The sequence below is a fragment of the Xiphophorus couchianus genome, chromosome 24 (assembly GCF_001444195.1).
Source record: "Xiphophorus couchianus chromosome 24, X_couchianus-1.0, whole genome shotgun sequence".
In the NCBI taxonomy this organism is placed as follows: Eukaryota; Metazoa; Chordata; class Actinopteri; order Cyprinodontiformes; family Poeciliidae; genus Xiphophorus; species Xiphophorus couchianus.
The window spans coordinates 12,050,025-12,065,155 of record NC_040251.1 but is presented as its reverse complement, the minus strand read 5'-3'; the positions used below and the strand labels follow the sequence as shown (position 1 = coordinate 12,065,155).

The 15,131-nt window shown below is 37.2% G+C and overlaps 1 protein-coding gene across 1 annotated transcript; it reads left to right on the top strand.

The window, feature by feature from the left end:
* Positions 1-2,275: 2,275 nt before the first annotated feature.
* slc52a3-1 (solute carrier family 52 member 3-1) lies at positions 2,276-10,793 on the top strand. The gene is made up of 4 exons (XM_028010141.1): positions 2,276-2,558; positions 3,145-4,180; positions 8,325-8,448; positions 8,599-10,793. Exons 2-4 carry the CDS (start codon positions 3,180-3,182, stop codon positions 8,809-8,811), a joined length of 1,338 nt encoding a protein of 445 aa, XP_027865942.1. The 5' UTR covers positions 2,276-2,558; positions 3,145-3,179; the 3' UTR covers positions 8,812-10,793.
* Positions 10,794-15,131: the final 4,338 nt, after the last annotated feature.

Sequence of the window (15,131 nt, the reverse complement as noted above, 5' to 3'; positions counted from 1 at the left end):
ACTTCACCAGATAAAAATTCACAAGAATCATTTGACCAAGAAAGGAAGCAGCACACGTTACAATAAAGACAGAAATAATAAAAATAAATATTAAAAATATATAAAATATTAACATTTGACAGTAAAGTGTAAAAAAAAAACAGCAAGATAAGATTTGGAAAACTGCTGACATCTGTAATAGTTTATTTTTGCAGACTGCTTTAGATCGAAGCATCTGGAAAATATAAAAATAAACAGTTTGTTTTCAGATGCTGCTACACTACATGAGTCTTTATTCAGAGCATAGCAGCCTCTCGCTTCACTCTGGATCGACTCCAGCTCCTTTCTCAGGGGACTTGATCTCAAGACGTTATTGATTTCTCACAATCAATGGGATTTTTCTGACCTTCGAGCTTAAAACTGAGCTTAGTTTTTCTTCTTATTGATCTTAACTCACAGATCAATAAAACATCTTGGTTGAGGCATTCACATCAGACTTTAAATTAATTATATTTTAACAACTACTAATGACTTAATGATGTACATGACATTTATTAATGTTTTTAAATACAGTCTCATGCTATTGGTTGGATGTAACATGTTTAATTTAAATGTCGATAGGAAATGTTTCATACAGTCTTACATTTTCAGTTTTCTAACAACCCAGTAAGAATGTTTTTAAGTGCGTTTAAACATTCACCTGGAGCTAAAATGTTTTTATATAACCTGTAGTTTTACAGTCCTTACAACCTGGTAAAGTTTGGCAGGCATTATGGCTCGAGATGCAGCTTCTTCTAAACCAGTTTATGGTTTCCTTCGAGGTCTGAACTGCTGATCCTGATTTAATGGGTAAGAACTAGAACAAGTGCAAACATATCTGTCTAATCTTTAAACGATTACAAGCGACAAACACTGACCGGGAAAGAAAAATGTGCTGCAAGTTAAACTGTAACATGAATAATATGGTTTAGTGATGCATTTACTGACTGAATAAAATTGACAGATTTAGTTGTGATGCATTTAGTGAACCTACAAAAAAAAAAAATCTGACTTTCTGTCCAAAAACTAGTTTATCCCATTTTTAATTCTGTCTTTGGGAGAAAAACTCAAGAGATTAAAATGCTATCTAGAGTTACAAAACCAGCCGTAGTGATGTTTTTATGACGTCAGGGTTGTTTAATTATTGACCTGCAATGACCTTTGTCAACATTGGAAAACTGACGCTCCCAATGACGTGCAAACATGCTGTAGTTTCACGTTACGGCCAGTAGGGGGTGGTGAAGGTTAAAGGCTTATTGTGTGACAGGAAAGTGGGAAATATTCAATAATCTGCAGTTTAATAAAAGCTAAAAACTATTATAGAAGCAAATACACCTAAATTCAGTGTGTAAGTGACCATAAAAAGTAAAAAACAAAAAAGTTTTTTTGCATAATAATTAACTTTTAATGTCTCTGTGTTGCAACAGAGATAGCGCTTAGGTTTTTTTGTTTGTTTTATTATCTGTGCTGTTTATTTACTTTCTTTTCTTTTGTAATTTATATTTAATTAGTGTGTTTTAATTTTCTAAAGAAACTTAGTCAAGTGATTTTTTTTGTTGCTTTAAATAAGAAATTTTTACTTCTAGACTTGAAGTTTACTTTGTAACTATTGATATTCTAGTTTCTAGAATATATTTATAATCAGTAATATTTTATTAATATCAAGCTTTAACATCCTACTGAGACAATTAAGTACAAAAACACTTAAGAAAAATATTCTAAAAAATTATTTTGTCAGAAAGCAAACATGCACAAATCTCTTTAATATAAGATATTTAATCTTAGATTTCTGTTTTTGCATTGGGGATTTGGTTGCTGACTTACTTTATTTATTAGTTTATAAATTGTGGATTACTTATTTTTATTCCTTAGAGAAACTCCTATTAAGTTATAATAGTACTTTTGCTGTAATGTTTCCCTTTGGCTTCTTTTTGTTTTGTTTGTATTTCTTCTAATTCAAGGAAAGCGCTTTGAAATGCCTTGTTACTGAAAATGTGCAATGTAAATAAATGTACCTTACTTCCTAATGTAAACATTTCAGTGAATATAATGTAAAAAACAAAAAGTCACATTTAAGTACAAATACTGCAATTTTTTTGTAAATATTTCAAAATTATCTCCTCAAAATCAGTGATTTTGATTGCAAAAAAATCACAAAACTCTGAAGGAATAAATGTTCAATATTATTTAATTTGAAAAAGTACTTATTGAAAGCAAACATAACTTCCTAATGAATATTCTAATAGCTTGTTGGTGGGTTTTATTGGTACGTTTTGGCACACTGGCCCTTTAAAAACACTCAGGATCTTGACCTATCCAAAAATGGTTCTGATTTTGACCCAGAGTGGTTGGACTTCCTTATCAGCAGTGAATAAAGTGCAGGTTTAGGCCCGGCCCATGGTGCAGCGGACTCTGACCCACTCAGCAGCCGCGCTGTAAGTCCAGCATGTCTGTGCAGAGACAGCCCGTCGCCAACCTCTTTGTCTCCTCATACAATGACAGACGGTCCAGTGCGGCACTTTGAGGAACTGCAGAAACTTGTAAGTACATTGAAACACCCAGCAGTCGTGTGAGTCATTGATTTCCTGAACCGACAGAAAATCAGAGCACAGAAAGTTTTACTCTGAAGTTTTTGTTGTAGTTTTGAACATTTTAGACCAAAGGGATGTGCTCTACTTAAATCAATAAATTAACCTGTGCATGACACAATTTCCTCCAAAACTTCAAAATAAGAGCCCTGAGGTATCTATTCTATACTTTTGACTTAAAAAACTAATTGTAAAGCCAATTAAAATAAGCTGCCAGTGTCCTGTCTGAACGCTGCAGACTGTAATTAGACTGGATAATATTAATAAAGGGTAGATGTCAGAATTCTGAGATTAAAGATAATTTGGAGGAGAAAAAAAGTCAGAATTCTGAAATTAAATGCATAATTCTGATTAAAGACAGAATTCTGAGTAAAAGACAGAATTCAGAAAAAAAAATCTGAATTTTGAGATTAAAGTCAGAATATTTTTTTCTTCAGTGGCACTAATCCTCTTCCTGTCAGTTCAGTGCGTTGTATTAAAGTAACCAAATGAAGCTTTCAGCTCTATCATCTTGATGTTTCTGCGATTCTTCCTGTAGGTATGACCGATCATTAAGACGGATCCGGCTGAAGCATGGCGCTGCGGGTGCACCTCCTGGCCTGCGCCTTTGGCCTGGGCTCCTGGGTGGCGGTGAACGGCCTGTGGGTGGAGCTTCCCCTCATCGTCAACGCTCTGCCTGAAGGCTGGGAGCTCCCCTCGTACCTCACGGTCATCATCCAGCTGGCCAACCTGGGCCCCCTGCTGGTCACCCTCATGCACAAACTGCGCCCCGGTCGTCTCAACGAGCGCGCCGTCATTTACTCCGTCCTCTCCATCGGCATCGCCTCCTGCATCCTGCTCGTCTTCTTCTGGGACAAAACTACGGTTGTGGCCGGGGCGTCGCGCAGCACCGCCTTCTTCATCATCACCTTCTTCCTCTCTCTGGTGGACTGCACATCTTCAGTGACCTTCCTACCTTTTATGATGCAGCTTCCAGCTAAATACATCACCACCTACTTCATTGGGGAAGGGTTGAGTGGTTTCATCCCCGGTGTCATTGCTTTGGCGCAAGGCGTCGGCATGGCCAAGTGCGTCAACAGCTCTCACACGTCAGGAAACCACTCAGACGAGGAAGTGTGGTCATTGCAAACACAGTATCTTCCTCCAAACTTCTCCACAGAGGTGTTCTTCTCCTTCCTGGCGGCCATGATGTGCATTAGCTTGGCTGCGTCCATTGGGCTGAACAGGCTGCCTAGGACATACGACCTGTCTACGGAAAACCTTGTGCAGGATACGGTGGGCCCAATCAGCTCCGGGCTGGACAACCCAGCAGCAGAAACTGATGGCAAGAAAAATGAGCAGGAAGGAAAAGAGAAGAGCAAACCTCTGCTGGCTGAACCACAATACTCCATTTCCAAGCTGGTCTTCATGTACCTCCTTGTGGCTTGGGTCAACGCTCTGACTAATGGACTGCTGCCATCGGTCCAGACATATTCCTGCATGTCGTATGGGAATCTTGCCTATCATCTGTCTGCAGCTTTGGCCTCAGTGGCCAACCCAGTGGCCTGCACTATTGCAATGTTCTTCCAGAGCAGGTAAAAAAATACTCTTCACAGAATTTAAGTCATGAAACTCATGAAACATGAAGCACCGCAAAGTGTTGACGCTACAGTAAGTGTGTACAAGCTTTTTGTCACGTACGAGCCGGCCAAAAAAATATCATTTAAAATTTTTTTTTTTTTTTTTTTATCTACTCAGCCACAAATTATGCATAAATTATTTTAATTAAACACATAAAGTAATCAGATTTTTTTCTTTAGAATCAGGATCATAGATTTTTGGGTTTGATTGAAGAAAACTCAACAGTAAAAAAAGGATCATTTGAAAGTCTTCATTTGAAAACACTTGCTGTATTTATCCAAGTTTTAATACAGCGATGAAAAGCAGTAATCTAGAGCAGTGGTCCCCAACCACCGGTCCGCGGACCAATTGGTACCAGGCCGCGCAAGAAATAACGAACTACTTCCGGATCTTTTATTTTGAAAATCCCAAACCGGATTTTACCGGTTACGTCTTGCGCGTCAAAATTGAGCCAATTGAATGAGTAACAAAACAACATAGGAGTACTGCGCGCGCACCACTCCCCCAAATTTCCCCCATACTCCACTTTAAACACCCTTGCTCTACAGGTAGAGTAATTAGAAATGGGGAATAGCAAGAGGACCCTTGCTGCTTGTATAAAATTTCATAAGAAAAACAAAAGTCAGGTGCTACAAATCAACTTCAGTTGATTAACAAGCAAAACAAACCAGCAATGAAAAAACTGAAGCTGCCAATCAGAAATGATTCGTACATGGATAAAAAAATTGTGCAACAGCAGAAAACATTTAAGACATTGCAAGCATGGATATCACAGCAAAATCTGGGATGTTCAGAAGAAAATAAGAAAAAGACTGAAAGCACAAGATGGCTTATTATTTGGAAAAGTTGCCAAAAGAAGTTTCTCCATAAAGGAATTTGCCAACTTGCAACTGGAACTTTAAGATTTCTGGTCCACTGACATTTGGACAAATTAGACCGATGTAGAAAAGTTTGGCCATATTACACAAATTGAGGTGATGATTTGGGCTTTTTATAATCCATATCCAAGTTGATCTGGTAGGGTCACAGCCTGTGTGCTTTCAGAGCCACCAAAGTGAAGAGACTCATGACTTTCAGCAGTCACTTGAGCAATACGCTGACGAATCGTTTTGAGGGGATTTCCACTGTATCTGGATGATCCAAGTATCATGCCTGTCTTGCAAGCTGCCTGAATACATTTAGTACTTCAAACCCTGCTGAAGTTGAACCAATTTCCTCGTGGTATGATCTACATCAGAGTCATCTGATCAGATAATCTAATCAGGCACAAATAGACTGTGCTCCTGCTGTTTTGTGTCATTATGTCACAGTAGAAATCCAGATTTAGCCTTAGAGCTCATGGTAGTCACAGACCTATGATTAGTCGGACAAAAGGAGTAATTTTGGTGGGTTGACTTCAACCCCTCATCCTGTGTCAATGTCCCAAAGAACATCAGCAAAGAAGAAAAAGAAAAGCAAAAGAAAAATGAATAATGGTGCACATTTTCGTCAACCAGATGGAAATGCTAACTCTACTGTAAAAGCATAACAGTACAACGGCATATTAGGGCCATTATAGATAGGAAAAAAAAAGTTAATTTCTGCCAAAAAAACTCAGAAACGTTGAGAATAATTTCTGAAATTTTCTAAATAGATAAATGAATAAATCATCTACATTTTTTTTGACTTTTTTCTAGAAATTTTCTAAGGTTAATCAAAAAAATTCTGAGCTTTTTCTTGCAACTTCCGGAGCTTTGAAATTTCCCTGGTATTTCTAGAAAATTTCTAAGATTATTCACAAATTTTCAGATGTTTTTGGCAGAAATTTTGCCATTTTTCTTTCAATCTACAATGGCTCTAATATGTCATTCTATAATCCTACTACCAGACAAATTTGAAAAATTCCATCAAAGTGGGTGGGGCCAATAGACACTGAGGGGCGTGGCCAAGTTTGGATGAGCAAAGCAATAATTTGTTAGTTGTGATTGGTTCTTTTTCATCCAAGGAATACTCCGGTTTTAATGGAATAGTGAACGCAACATGCTTTGAAAGACGTAGAATTTCACGCATTTTTGATCTTCTTGGTGTTCCATAGATGAGGAGCAGGAACATCAAAAGTGAATTAGCAACTGACTGTGAGATATAAATGCAAAACACCCCAAATTATTGTTTGTTTGCATGAATATATGTGCTCACATCAGTTTCACTTCACGATCAGATTGGTGGCATGAAGACAGCGATACAGAGATGCAGTTTTTGAGCAAAACTGCATGAAAAGTCACGGTGTTAAAACATCCACATCCCCCATGTGTGTGACGCTTATGGTTCAACTCAAGTAGGGCACCACTAAGCAAGAATTAAACAAGTCTACACAAAAGTCATTTTTACAGGAACACACCATTAAGGTCCAATTTCTACATTTTATCTACAAAAGAGGCTTATTTTTCTGGTTTAGTTACGTTTTAACATAGTTTTGCATAAAAATGTCTGCAAACTGAACAAGGAGGACTGAATTTTCCACTTACTGCAGCTAATGGTGGTGCCACAAGCCAGTGAATCAGGGAGTGTGTTTAATTTTTTCCCATGACTGTGTTGACAGCGCAGTGCATCATCAGGACATTAGTCATAAATTCCCCAGGCTCTGTGGGTTGTGGGGTTGCGTCTCTGTGGAGTGGGTTTGCATCAGACAGCTGTCTCTACATCACATCACATCGCTATCTAGGGAGGTTATTTGGTTTCTTTCTCAGGTTTATAAAAAAAACTCTACAAAATTCTTTCTTTATCACAAGTCATTTAGTTTGAAAAGTCACCAGAAAAAAGATCAATTTGTCACCAGGTTTGATTATAGAAACAAAAAATTGTTTTAGTGTATTGACTAAAAATATTCACACCCCTGGCAGATTTAAATTCTTTTCATTTAACTTCTTTTCTGATCGGAAAGGCAATAATAGAACATCATAAAAGGATTAATTAAAATAAAAAATATTTTTTGTTCAGATTTCAATAAAAATGGTTGTTGACTCTTTTCTGGCATTACACCAATCAAACCATTATCATAAGCTTTCTGCATGTCTCTTCTGGTATACTGACTATTTATCTTTAGTGATGAGCTGCACTTTGCCATCACCCTAATGTTTAGCTCAAACCCCCCTCCCAGAATCAATCCAGGATTTTGGCAAGGCGTCTCCAAAATGTTAGTCTGTGTATAATAATAATAATAATAATAATACTTAAAATGATTACTTTAACACAAACTTCATGCAGAAAGACTCCATGCAGGGATTCAAACCCAGGACTTTTTTCTGTAAAGCAACAATGCAACGAACTGCGCTAACAATATACTCAAGTATCGTAACTTCAGATTAGGGCATCAGCTAACAATTATTTTTGTTATCAAGTAATCTATAAATTATTCTTACAATTTATCAATTAATCAGATGAGAAGATTTGCATATTTTGTAATTTTTCAGTTAAGCCCTTTTCATACAATATTAGAAATATATTAAAAGATGCAAACAAGCAATCAAATTCCTTTAACATAAAAATGTGAAGAGTTGAGTCATTTCTGCTTGGATTAACATCAGAAATAACCTGATAACTCCTTTTTAAAAATTAATTTATTAATAATTAGATGACCAAAGTCTTTTTTTTTTGTTGCTGAATTTGAAGCGGTTGAAGCAAAAACTTGAGGAGTTTTGGGGAAAACATATTTACAAAGTTTATTTTATTTTAATTGTAAAATGCATAGATTTTTTGTACAGTTTAGGTTTAAATACTGCTCTGACTTGTTCTTTCAACAAATGGCCTTTTTTGAGTCTGAATACTTTCAAATTCAAATATACTTTATTGATCCCAAAGGGAAATTAAGTGTTATTATAATCCATTAATTCAGAACTTTTAAAGAGTTACTGTAAATGGTGACGGCTGTTGGCAGGAAATATCTCTGGTAACAGTCTGTATCACAGTAAATCTGAACTCTGTTTTAGTTAACGATTAATCAATTACTAAATTAGTTGACAATTATTTCTATAAAATCAAGGTGAAACTTCAGAAGATAACCTGCTTTAGTCTTTCATTTATATCAGGAGACTGTAGCTAACTGACTCTGTTTGTATTCAGGTCTCTGATGTTTCTTTGCGTCCTGACCGTGTTGGGTTCAGGCTTCGGCGGCTATAACATGGCCATGGCAGCTCTGAGTCCCTGTCCTCTGCTGCGTGGGTCTGCCCTGGGAGAGGCGATCATTGTGAGTGAAATCACTGTGTCATTATTTGTCCGTGTTTTTATCAGAAAGGTGATAAAGTTCAGTGCCTTCAAGGTTTAACTGTGTCACTATGTCCCCGTTTAACCACTGAGATAAGCAGGTGAGTCCTCACTCCTGTTTTATCCCCACCAGGTGCTCTCTTGGCTCTTGTTCACTGGGACGCTGTCTTACGTTAAGGTGATGGTGGGAGTCATCCTGAGAGATCGCAGCCACAGCGCCCTCGTGTGGTGCGGAGCTGCAGCACAGGTGGGCTCGCTGGTCGGCTCCGTCACCATGTTCCCGCTGGTTAACGTTTACCGGCTCTTCAAGTCAGGAGACTTCTGCAACACTGAGTGTCCGTTATGACAGTCAGCCTGAAAGTCTCAAGACTTTCAAGTACAGAAACAGATCTGGATGTTTGTGTAGTTAATTACTTTATAGCAGCAAAATGCCAAAATGTATGACAGAGTGAAAGGGCCAGGCTAAGAAAAAAATTAAAATAAAAGGTAACACTTTATTTGAAGGCATGTGCATAAGACTGACATGACACTGTCATATACATAACACCTGTTATGAATATGAAGGAGTACTCATTCATTTTGTAAATGACACTTTTAATGCAAAGCTGCATTAAAAGTGTCATTATTTACCTAATTACACTTCATGACAGCAGTCAAATATTCATAATCATAAAAGTTGTTATATCTTGTTTATGAGAGTCTCATGTCAGTTTTGTGCACACCAATTCAAATAAAGTGTTACAGAATAAAAAAATTAAATTACAAAAAAATGGCATGAAATTACAAAAATGTTAGAATGAAGTTGTGTGAGAATAAAGTCAAAATAATAAGCAAATAATATCTTAATGTTAGGAGAATAAAGTCATAATATTAGCAAAATAAAGTTGTAGTAGTAATATGAGAATAAAGTCATAGAATCACATGAATAAAGTCATAATATTACATAAATAAAATCAAAATATTACGTAGATAATGTTGCAATTTTATGTCATAATATTTCGAGAATAAAGTCGTAAAATTACCAAAAATAAGGTTGTATTAAACATATCAGTGTCAGGTTATTAGAATAATTGTATTTTGATGTCTTATTCAGTATATCCCTTTTTGTAAAACCAATTATCAAAGTATAATTTCACTACACACCACAGTGGTAATAATAACAGCTTTTATGTGTCAGATTTATGACTTTATTCTAATAATAATGTTACTTTTTTTCTTGTATTATTTTCACTTAATTCTCATAATTTTGTTTTATTATCTGTTCTTAAACTTGGCTCTATTACTCTGTCTCTAAAGGCTCCATGACTTCTTGTGCAACAATTTTATATTATTTTATTATTATTACTTTTAACAACACAGCCTTCAGTGGTGATAATCTAAAACCTAAGAACCGTCTGCCATCAGTTCACAGGACTAAAATCATGATTGTTGCCGATAATTTTCACTCTGCTACGTTTGTATAAATGTTTACTATTATGCAGAGAAAATCTATAACCTTCAAAGTGAATATCTACTGAATGGAAGAATCCTGCATTGTACTTTTCTGACCAGCAGATGTCACAAACACACTTTTAAAACACGAATGCACTCATCAGTGAAACGCATCAACTCCTGTTTAACTCCCACCTGTAACCTCAACATTTTAATGCACTTTGCAACTTAATAACTTAAATTACTCTTCTTTACATCTAAATCAGCATTTCAAGTGAAATTGTATTCTTTTGGATTTTTGCTCCTAATTTTGCTTTTAATCTCAATCTCAATCGTTTTGTAGCCAGAGTATAAAAGCTTCTTCAAGGTTGAATATGTTCAATTTAGAACCTTTTATTGCCTTTTAATCCTGATTAAAAGTTATGATCTGCAATAAAGATCAAAAATATGTTCAATTTTATTTAATATCTCATATAAAATGCAGTTTTGTTAATTTAAAATGTTTTTCAGCTCTGGGAATGATCTTACAGAAGAATAATTTCAGTACCGTAATACAGTGTAAAAAAGCTAAATGAGAACAATGGGTGAATAACATACACATTTTGGATATATTTAAATATAATTTAGGAACAATTACAGATCATCTGACCTTATTTAAGATTTGTAAGGCATGGCATTCAGATTTTTAAATGAAATAAAGGTTTTGTTTAGACCGGAGAAACCCAGTTAATCATAAACACTAAATATTCAATTCAATTAAATCTTCAAACAGACATGTGTCCACTGTACAGTGATGCTAACTGCATTAAAATAAAATATATGACTTTATAATCTAAAACATCTGTGTAGTAATTTTGTGGTTGTTAAAAAATAAAAATAAAACTTGTTTTACGGCAATGCCTCTCTTTCACAGACCTCTGCTTCTAACATTAAATAATCAGGCTGAAAATATACAATTTTATATCAGCTTGAAAACTTTATATTCAATGCATCTCTAGATCTAGTTAGCTGTGGTTGTTTAATCTAATCCAGGGTGATAAAGGTTTAGTCACGTGGGACAAAATCATAAAGTCAAAAGTACTAGTGGGTTAAAAACTAACTTTCAGTCAGTTTTTCTTTCATTTGCTCAACAATAAACTAAGCATGCAATATTTTAACAAAACGAAGTAGCTCAGTTTTTCTTGTAGGAAAGCAAAACTTGAAAATCACTTCTGCATGTTTGCCTCATTAAAAGACAGACATCCAGTCTGCAAATAATTTGGGACTAAATTGGAGCCAAATTTACAGAGACTGATCTATTCTCAGCATAAGAAAAGGATTACAGTCACTCTTTCTCTGAAAACACCTTCTGTATGTGGTCAAATTTAATGAACTAATTCAATAAATTAAAGCCTGCTTTAGAGTAAAAGTCACTGAATAAATATGGTGAAATTTAGATTTACGATCAAATTAAAGAAAATGGAAAAAGACTAATATTTTGTGTTGTATCTAACTTTTTTGTCTCTTATTATTAGAAATAAAATATCACCATCTCCATCAATCACTTTTGTTGTGTAAGAAGAAATTTATCCCATTCTTAAATTGCAGTCAAAGGCCATAAGTGGCCCCCGCGCCACACTTTGAACATCCCTGATCTAATCTATGAAGAAGAAATAGGCTCCAACATATGACTGCAGCATGTTGCTGACAAACTGTTGCAGCAATATATATATATATATATAAAATCAACGTTTGTGATAAATCCGCTATTATATATTTCATAAATGATTTTGCATATTGCAAGTTGGACTAAAATTGTTTTCCTCCAACTTTACTACTTATAACCAAGACCTTATTTTAACATTAAACGACATGCAGGAGAGATAACAAACAGTCCCAGAAGAGTAAAATACCCAATAATCAGGAATTGGACGACCCATTCCATGAAATATCTGAATGCCGCCGCCAGCATTTCGAGGAGAACCACGAGGACCAGAGGGTGGTTTCCCCTCAGCAGCTGTTCTCCATCCTGACCCTTCAGATTGAGAGCGAGAGGTTCCCCGGCCGAGGTCTGTGGGGCGGGGGGAGGAGTCTAATTACTGACGCTCAGCGGGGGCCGATGGCTGTTGCTCCTGCCGGCGGTCACTTGGGAGCTTTTTTGACCCCAACACGGAGTAAAAACAAAAAGATAAGGAAGGCCACAATTAGCCCTACGCAGCCTGCGGGGCTCGGGATCAGTGGAGGAGAAGCACAGATGGGACTTTCTCACTTGGATTTGCTGAATCCACATTGCAGCGTGTATAAACCAAGCAGAAATCACTGCACACGACTGCAGATGCGAGTTCGCAGGATGGGGTTGTGTAAAATCTTAAAGGCAACCCAGTGTGTCTACATGGGCAACACAAAACATGCTCATTACCCACCCAACTCAACGTTTACACTCACACATGAAAATGGCTGCAAACAGATGTGCAAATATACAACTGTTGAAAAGCAGAAGTAGAGCCTCCTGCACGGCCAGCAAGAATGCAGCAAGTGGTTTCTGGATGATAAATCAACAACAAAACACTTGTCTTTTCCAGCAGCGCATACAGTGGCAAAACCAGTTGACCAAACATGCTGGAACTCCATTTGGGTTGCTAGGTAACTGGGCTGGGCTCAGCTGGGGTTACCAGGTAATGGTGCAATGCCCATCAAATGTTACTTAACAATTGGGATGTTTTTGAAACTGCTCATTTTCCAGACATCAAAAATCATTCACATATTGCCTGGGTGTTTTTTTAAGAACTCGGGCAGTTTGTAGAAGAAAATGGACAAATGAAAATTTGAGTGTATTTTGCATAATATATTTTCTGTATTTGAGAATTATTCTTATTGTTACAGCTACACAGTACTAGAAAATCTAGAGATGACGACAATATTAGTTTGCCCTAATTCAACTCAAACCGATTTGTAGTTTTGGTCTAAAAATGAGAGCACAGAATTATCAGCTTCAGTGTTTATCAGACCTGCTCCTCTTCAGTGAACATGACCTTGGACGCTTGCATGCAATCAAAAGGGTTTTCTTTACGCTTGATTAGCTAAACTCCTTGATTGGCTCTGGGCTTTTGTGTGTGGGGAAATAACAAAGCAGCAAAAGAAAAGTGTATCATTTCCGTTGGAGTGTCAGATGGTCCCATCGCTGCTCCAGCTGGTCAGGAGGGGCTGTGGCCACCTGGACGCTGCGTCGCGGTCCTGTGAGATCCTGCAGTCTCCTCTGTCATGTGAAAACTCCACTTACTACGCCACTGAGAAGTCCATCTGCTCAGGTCGACACCTCCCAGAGTCCCCCCGGCCCTCGACACAAACACAGCTCCCCCTCAGCCCTCCTCTCGCCGTCCTTCCCTCCCGCCAGCCACAGAGCCTCTCAGCTAAATGAGCAGCATGTCGAATGGAAGCAGGATTTACCCTTCCTTCCACTGGGTAAGGGAACAAATTTGCAGCCGCGTGATGCAATGGATGGAGGAACCCACCTGCACTCCTGCAGCATGGCTGCTGAATCGACAGATGTGTCACCGGTGCATGACTTTGCACGACTGTAGGGTTCTGCTTTGAAGCACAGCTGCAAAGAGAGGGCGGATTTTTGTTGTAACTCTCAAACAGAGCTGCACAGTGTTTCCAATCATAATCAGCGTAGCAATTTCAAAGTCTGCCATACTGTAACTGCAAAAGATCGACTGTAGGGCTGCAACTAACGATTATTTATTTTATTAACCGATTTTTCTGATGATTAATCAAAGATCTGCAAATTCTGCTAAATTTTTTGTTTAACCACTTACATCTTTTTTTTAAATATATAATTTAAAAAATATATTAAATGATGCAAATAAACAAATTTTTTTTTAAAAAATAGGAAAATAAATATTTTATTTTCTAAAATGCAATAACAAAGCATCCCTTTACCAAGTCACTTGAGGATTTCTGGATAAAACATTTTTACAAACCACGGTTTTAAATTCAAAATTTATATATATTTCTATAGATGTAGTGTAGTTATAGGAGGAGAAATGGCTCTTGATTTTTTTTTACAAATGACAGAAGAGAAATCCTACAACCGGTAAAATCTGATGCTGTTCCATTTTTGTTAAGAAGGATGTTGTGTTCATGTCTTCTTCAGAGGTTTTTGTGTCGTTTTCTTCAGTGAGTCATAGTGGAGCGCCACCACAGGTAAGGAGAGGAACAGGTTTTTGAATTAGTTTGGCTCGTTTGACACTGCAGTGTGAAAGCGAACTGCACCAACTGAAAATGTAACAAATGTTGCAATTTTGGTCCCCGAACGAACCGAGTCTTCCAGACTATAAGCTATAAAAACATAGAAGAAGATATGAGCGCAAATTCCTTCTTCACAAAACGTAAACAAAAATGGAGTAGCGCTAGATCTTTAGTTAAAAAAGATCTAACAAGTTTGTTTTAGTCGTATTTACCCAGAATGCCTTGCTCTATAGTCCACTTCTGGCTTTTGGAGTGGTCTTTGGTCTGCTTGGTGTTCACATACGCACATATGAACTGAAAAGAGACAGGTTTTTAAGTGGACCAGAGTTTGTATTTTTTAAAATGAACTTTGCATTAGAGTTTGATTACACATTCAGACATCTCCAAGAAAAACAGTAGCTGTGAAAGCACCATTAGTAACCAAAATGCTAAAGCTTAAAAAGAATAATGGGTACAATGTGATGATAAAGAAAGTAGAAAAAGTGAGGAAAAAAATATCATCATTGCAAAATTCACCAATATTGTTACAGTTTCATGTTTCCTTGTAATGGATGTCTTGCGGGTCCCATCTGAAGCGCTAAGGAAGTAAGGAAATGTGTTTGGTTGTGCCACAGGGCGGCATATTCTGGCTGCTGATGGGCAGGTGAACAGCTTGTGGGTAAACCAATTGCTGATGCATGCAGACAGGCTCGGCTCAGACAGCATCTCAACGCCTCTCTCCCATCAATTTCCACACACACTCGCTTTAATAAACGTCGTCCATTTATTTGAAATTAGATGTGACAGCCACATGTCATTTCACTACGGCGTCTCGGAGCAGACAGTGATGCGCACAGGCCCTCGCCTCGTTTTCTATCAGCAGGTATTGATGTTGCTTTAATGAAGTGCCTAGCACTCCACCCTAGGAAGAGACAAGTCTGTCAGCATATGTAAATGCTTCCTGCCTGTCATTGTTGTGGTGGGTTCAGCATGGGTCAGCGTAGATTCCCCCTCTGGGAACCCTTT

Excerpts from the sequence above, each read along its gene's own strand:
- slc52a3-1 (XM_028010141.1), top strand. The coding sequence starts at position 3,180 with ATGGCGCTGCGGGTGCACCTCCTGGCCTGCGCCTTTGGCCTGGGCTCC. Across the intron at positions 4,181-8,324 it reads GCAATGTTCTTCCAGAGCAG|GTCTCTGATGTTTCTTTGCG; the intron begins GTAAAAAAATAC and ends GTTTGTATTCAG. Across the intron at positions 8,449-8,598 it reads CCCTGGGAGAGGCGATCATT|GTGCTCTCTTGGCTCTTGTT; the intron begins GTGAGTGAAATC and ends TATCCCCACCAG.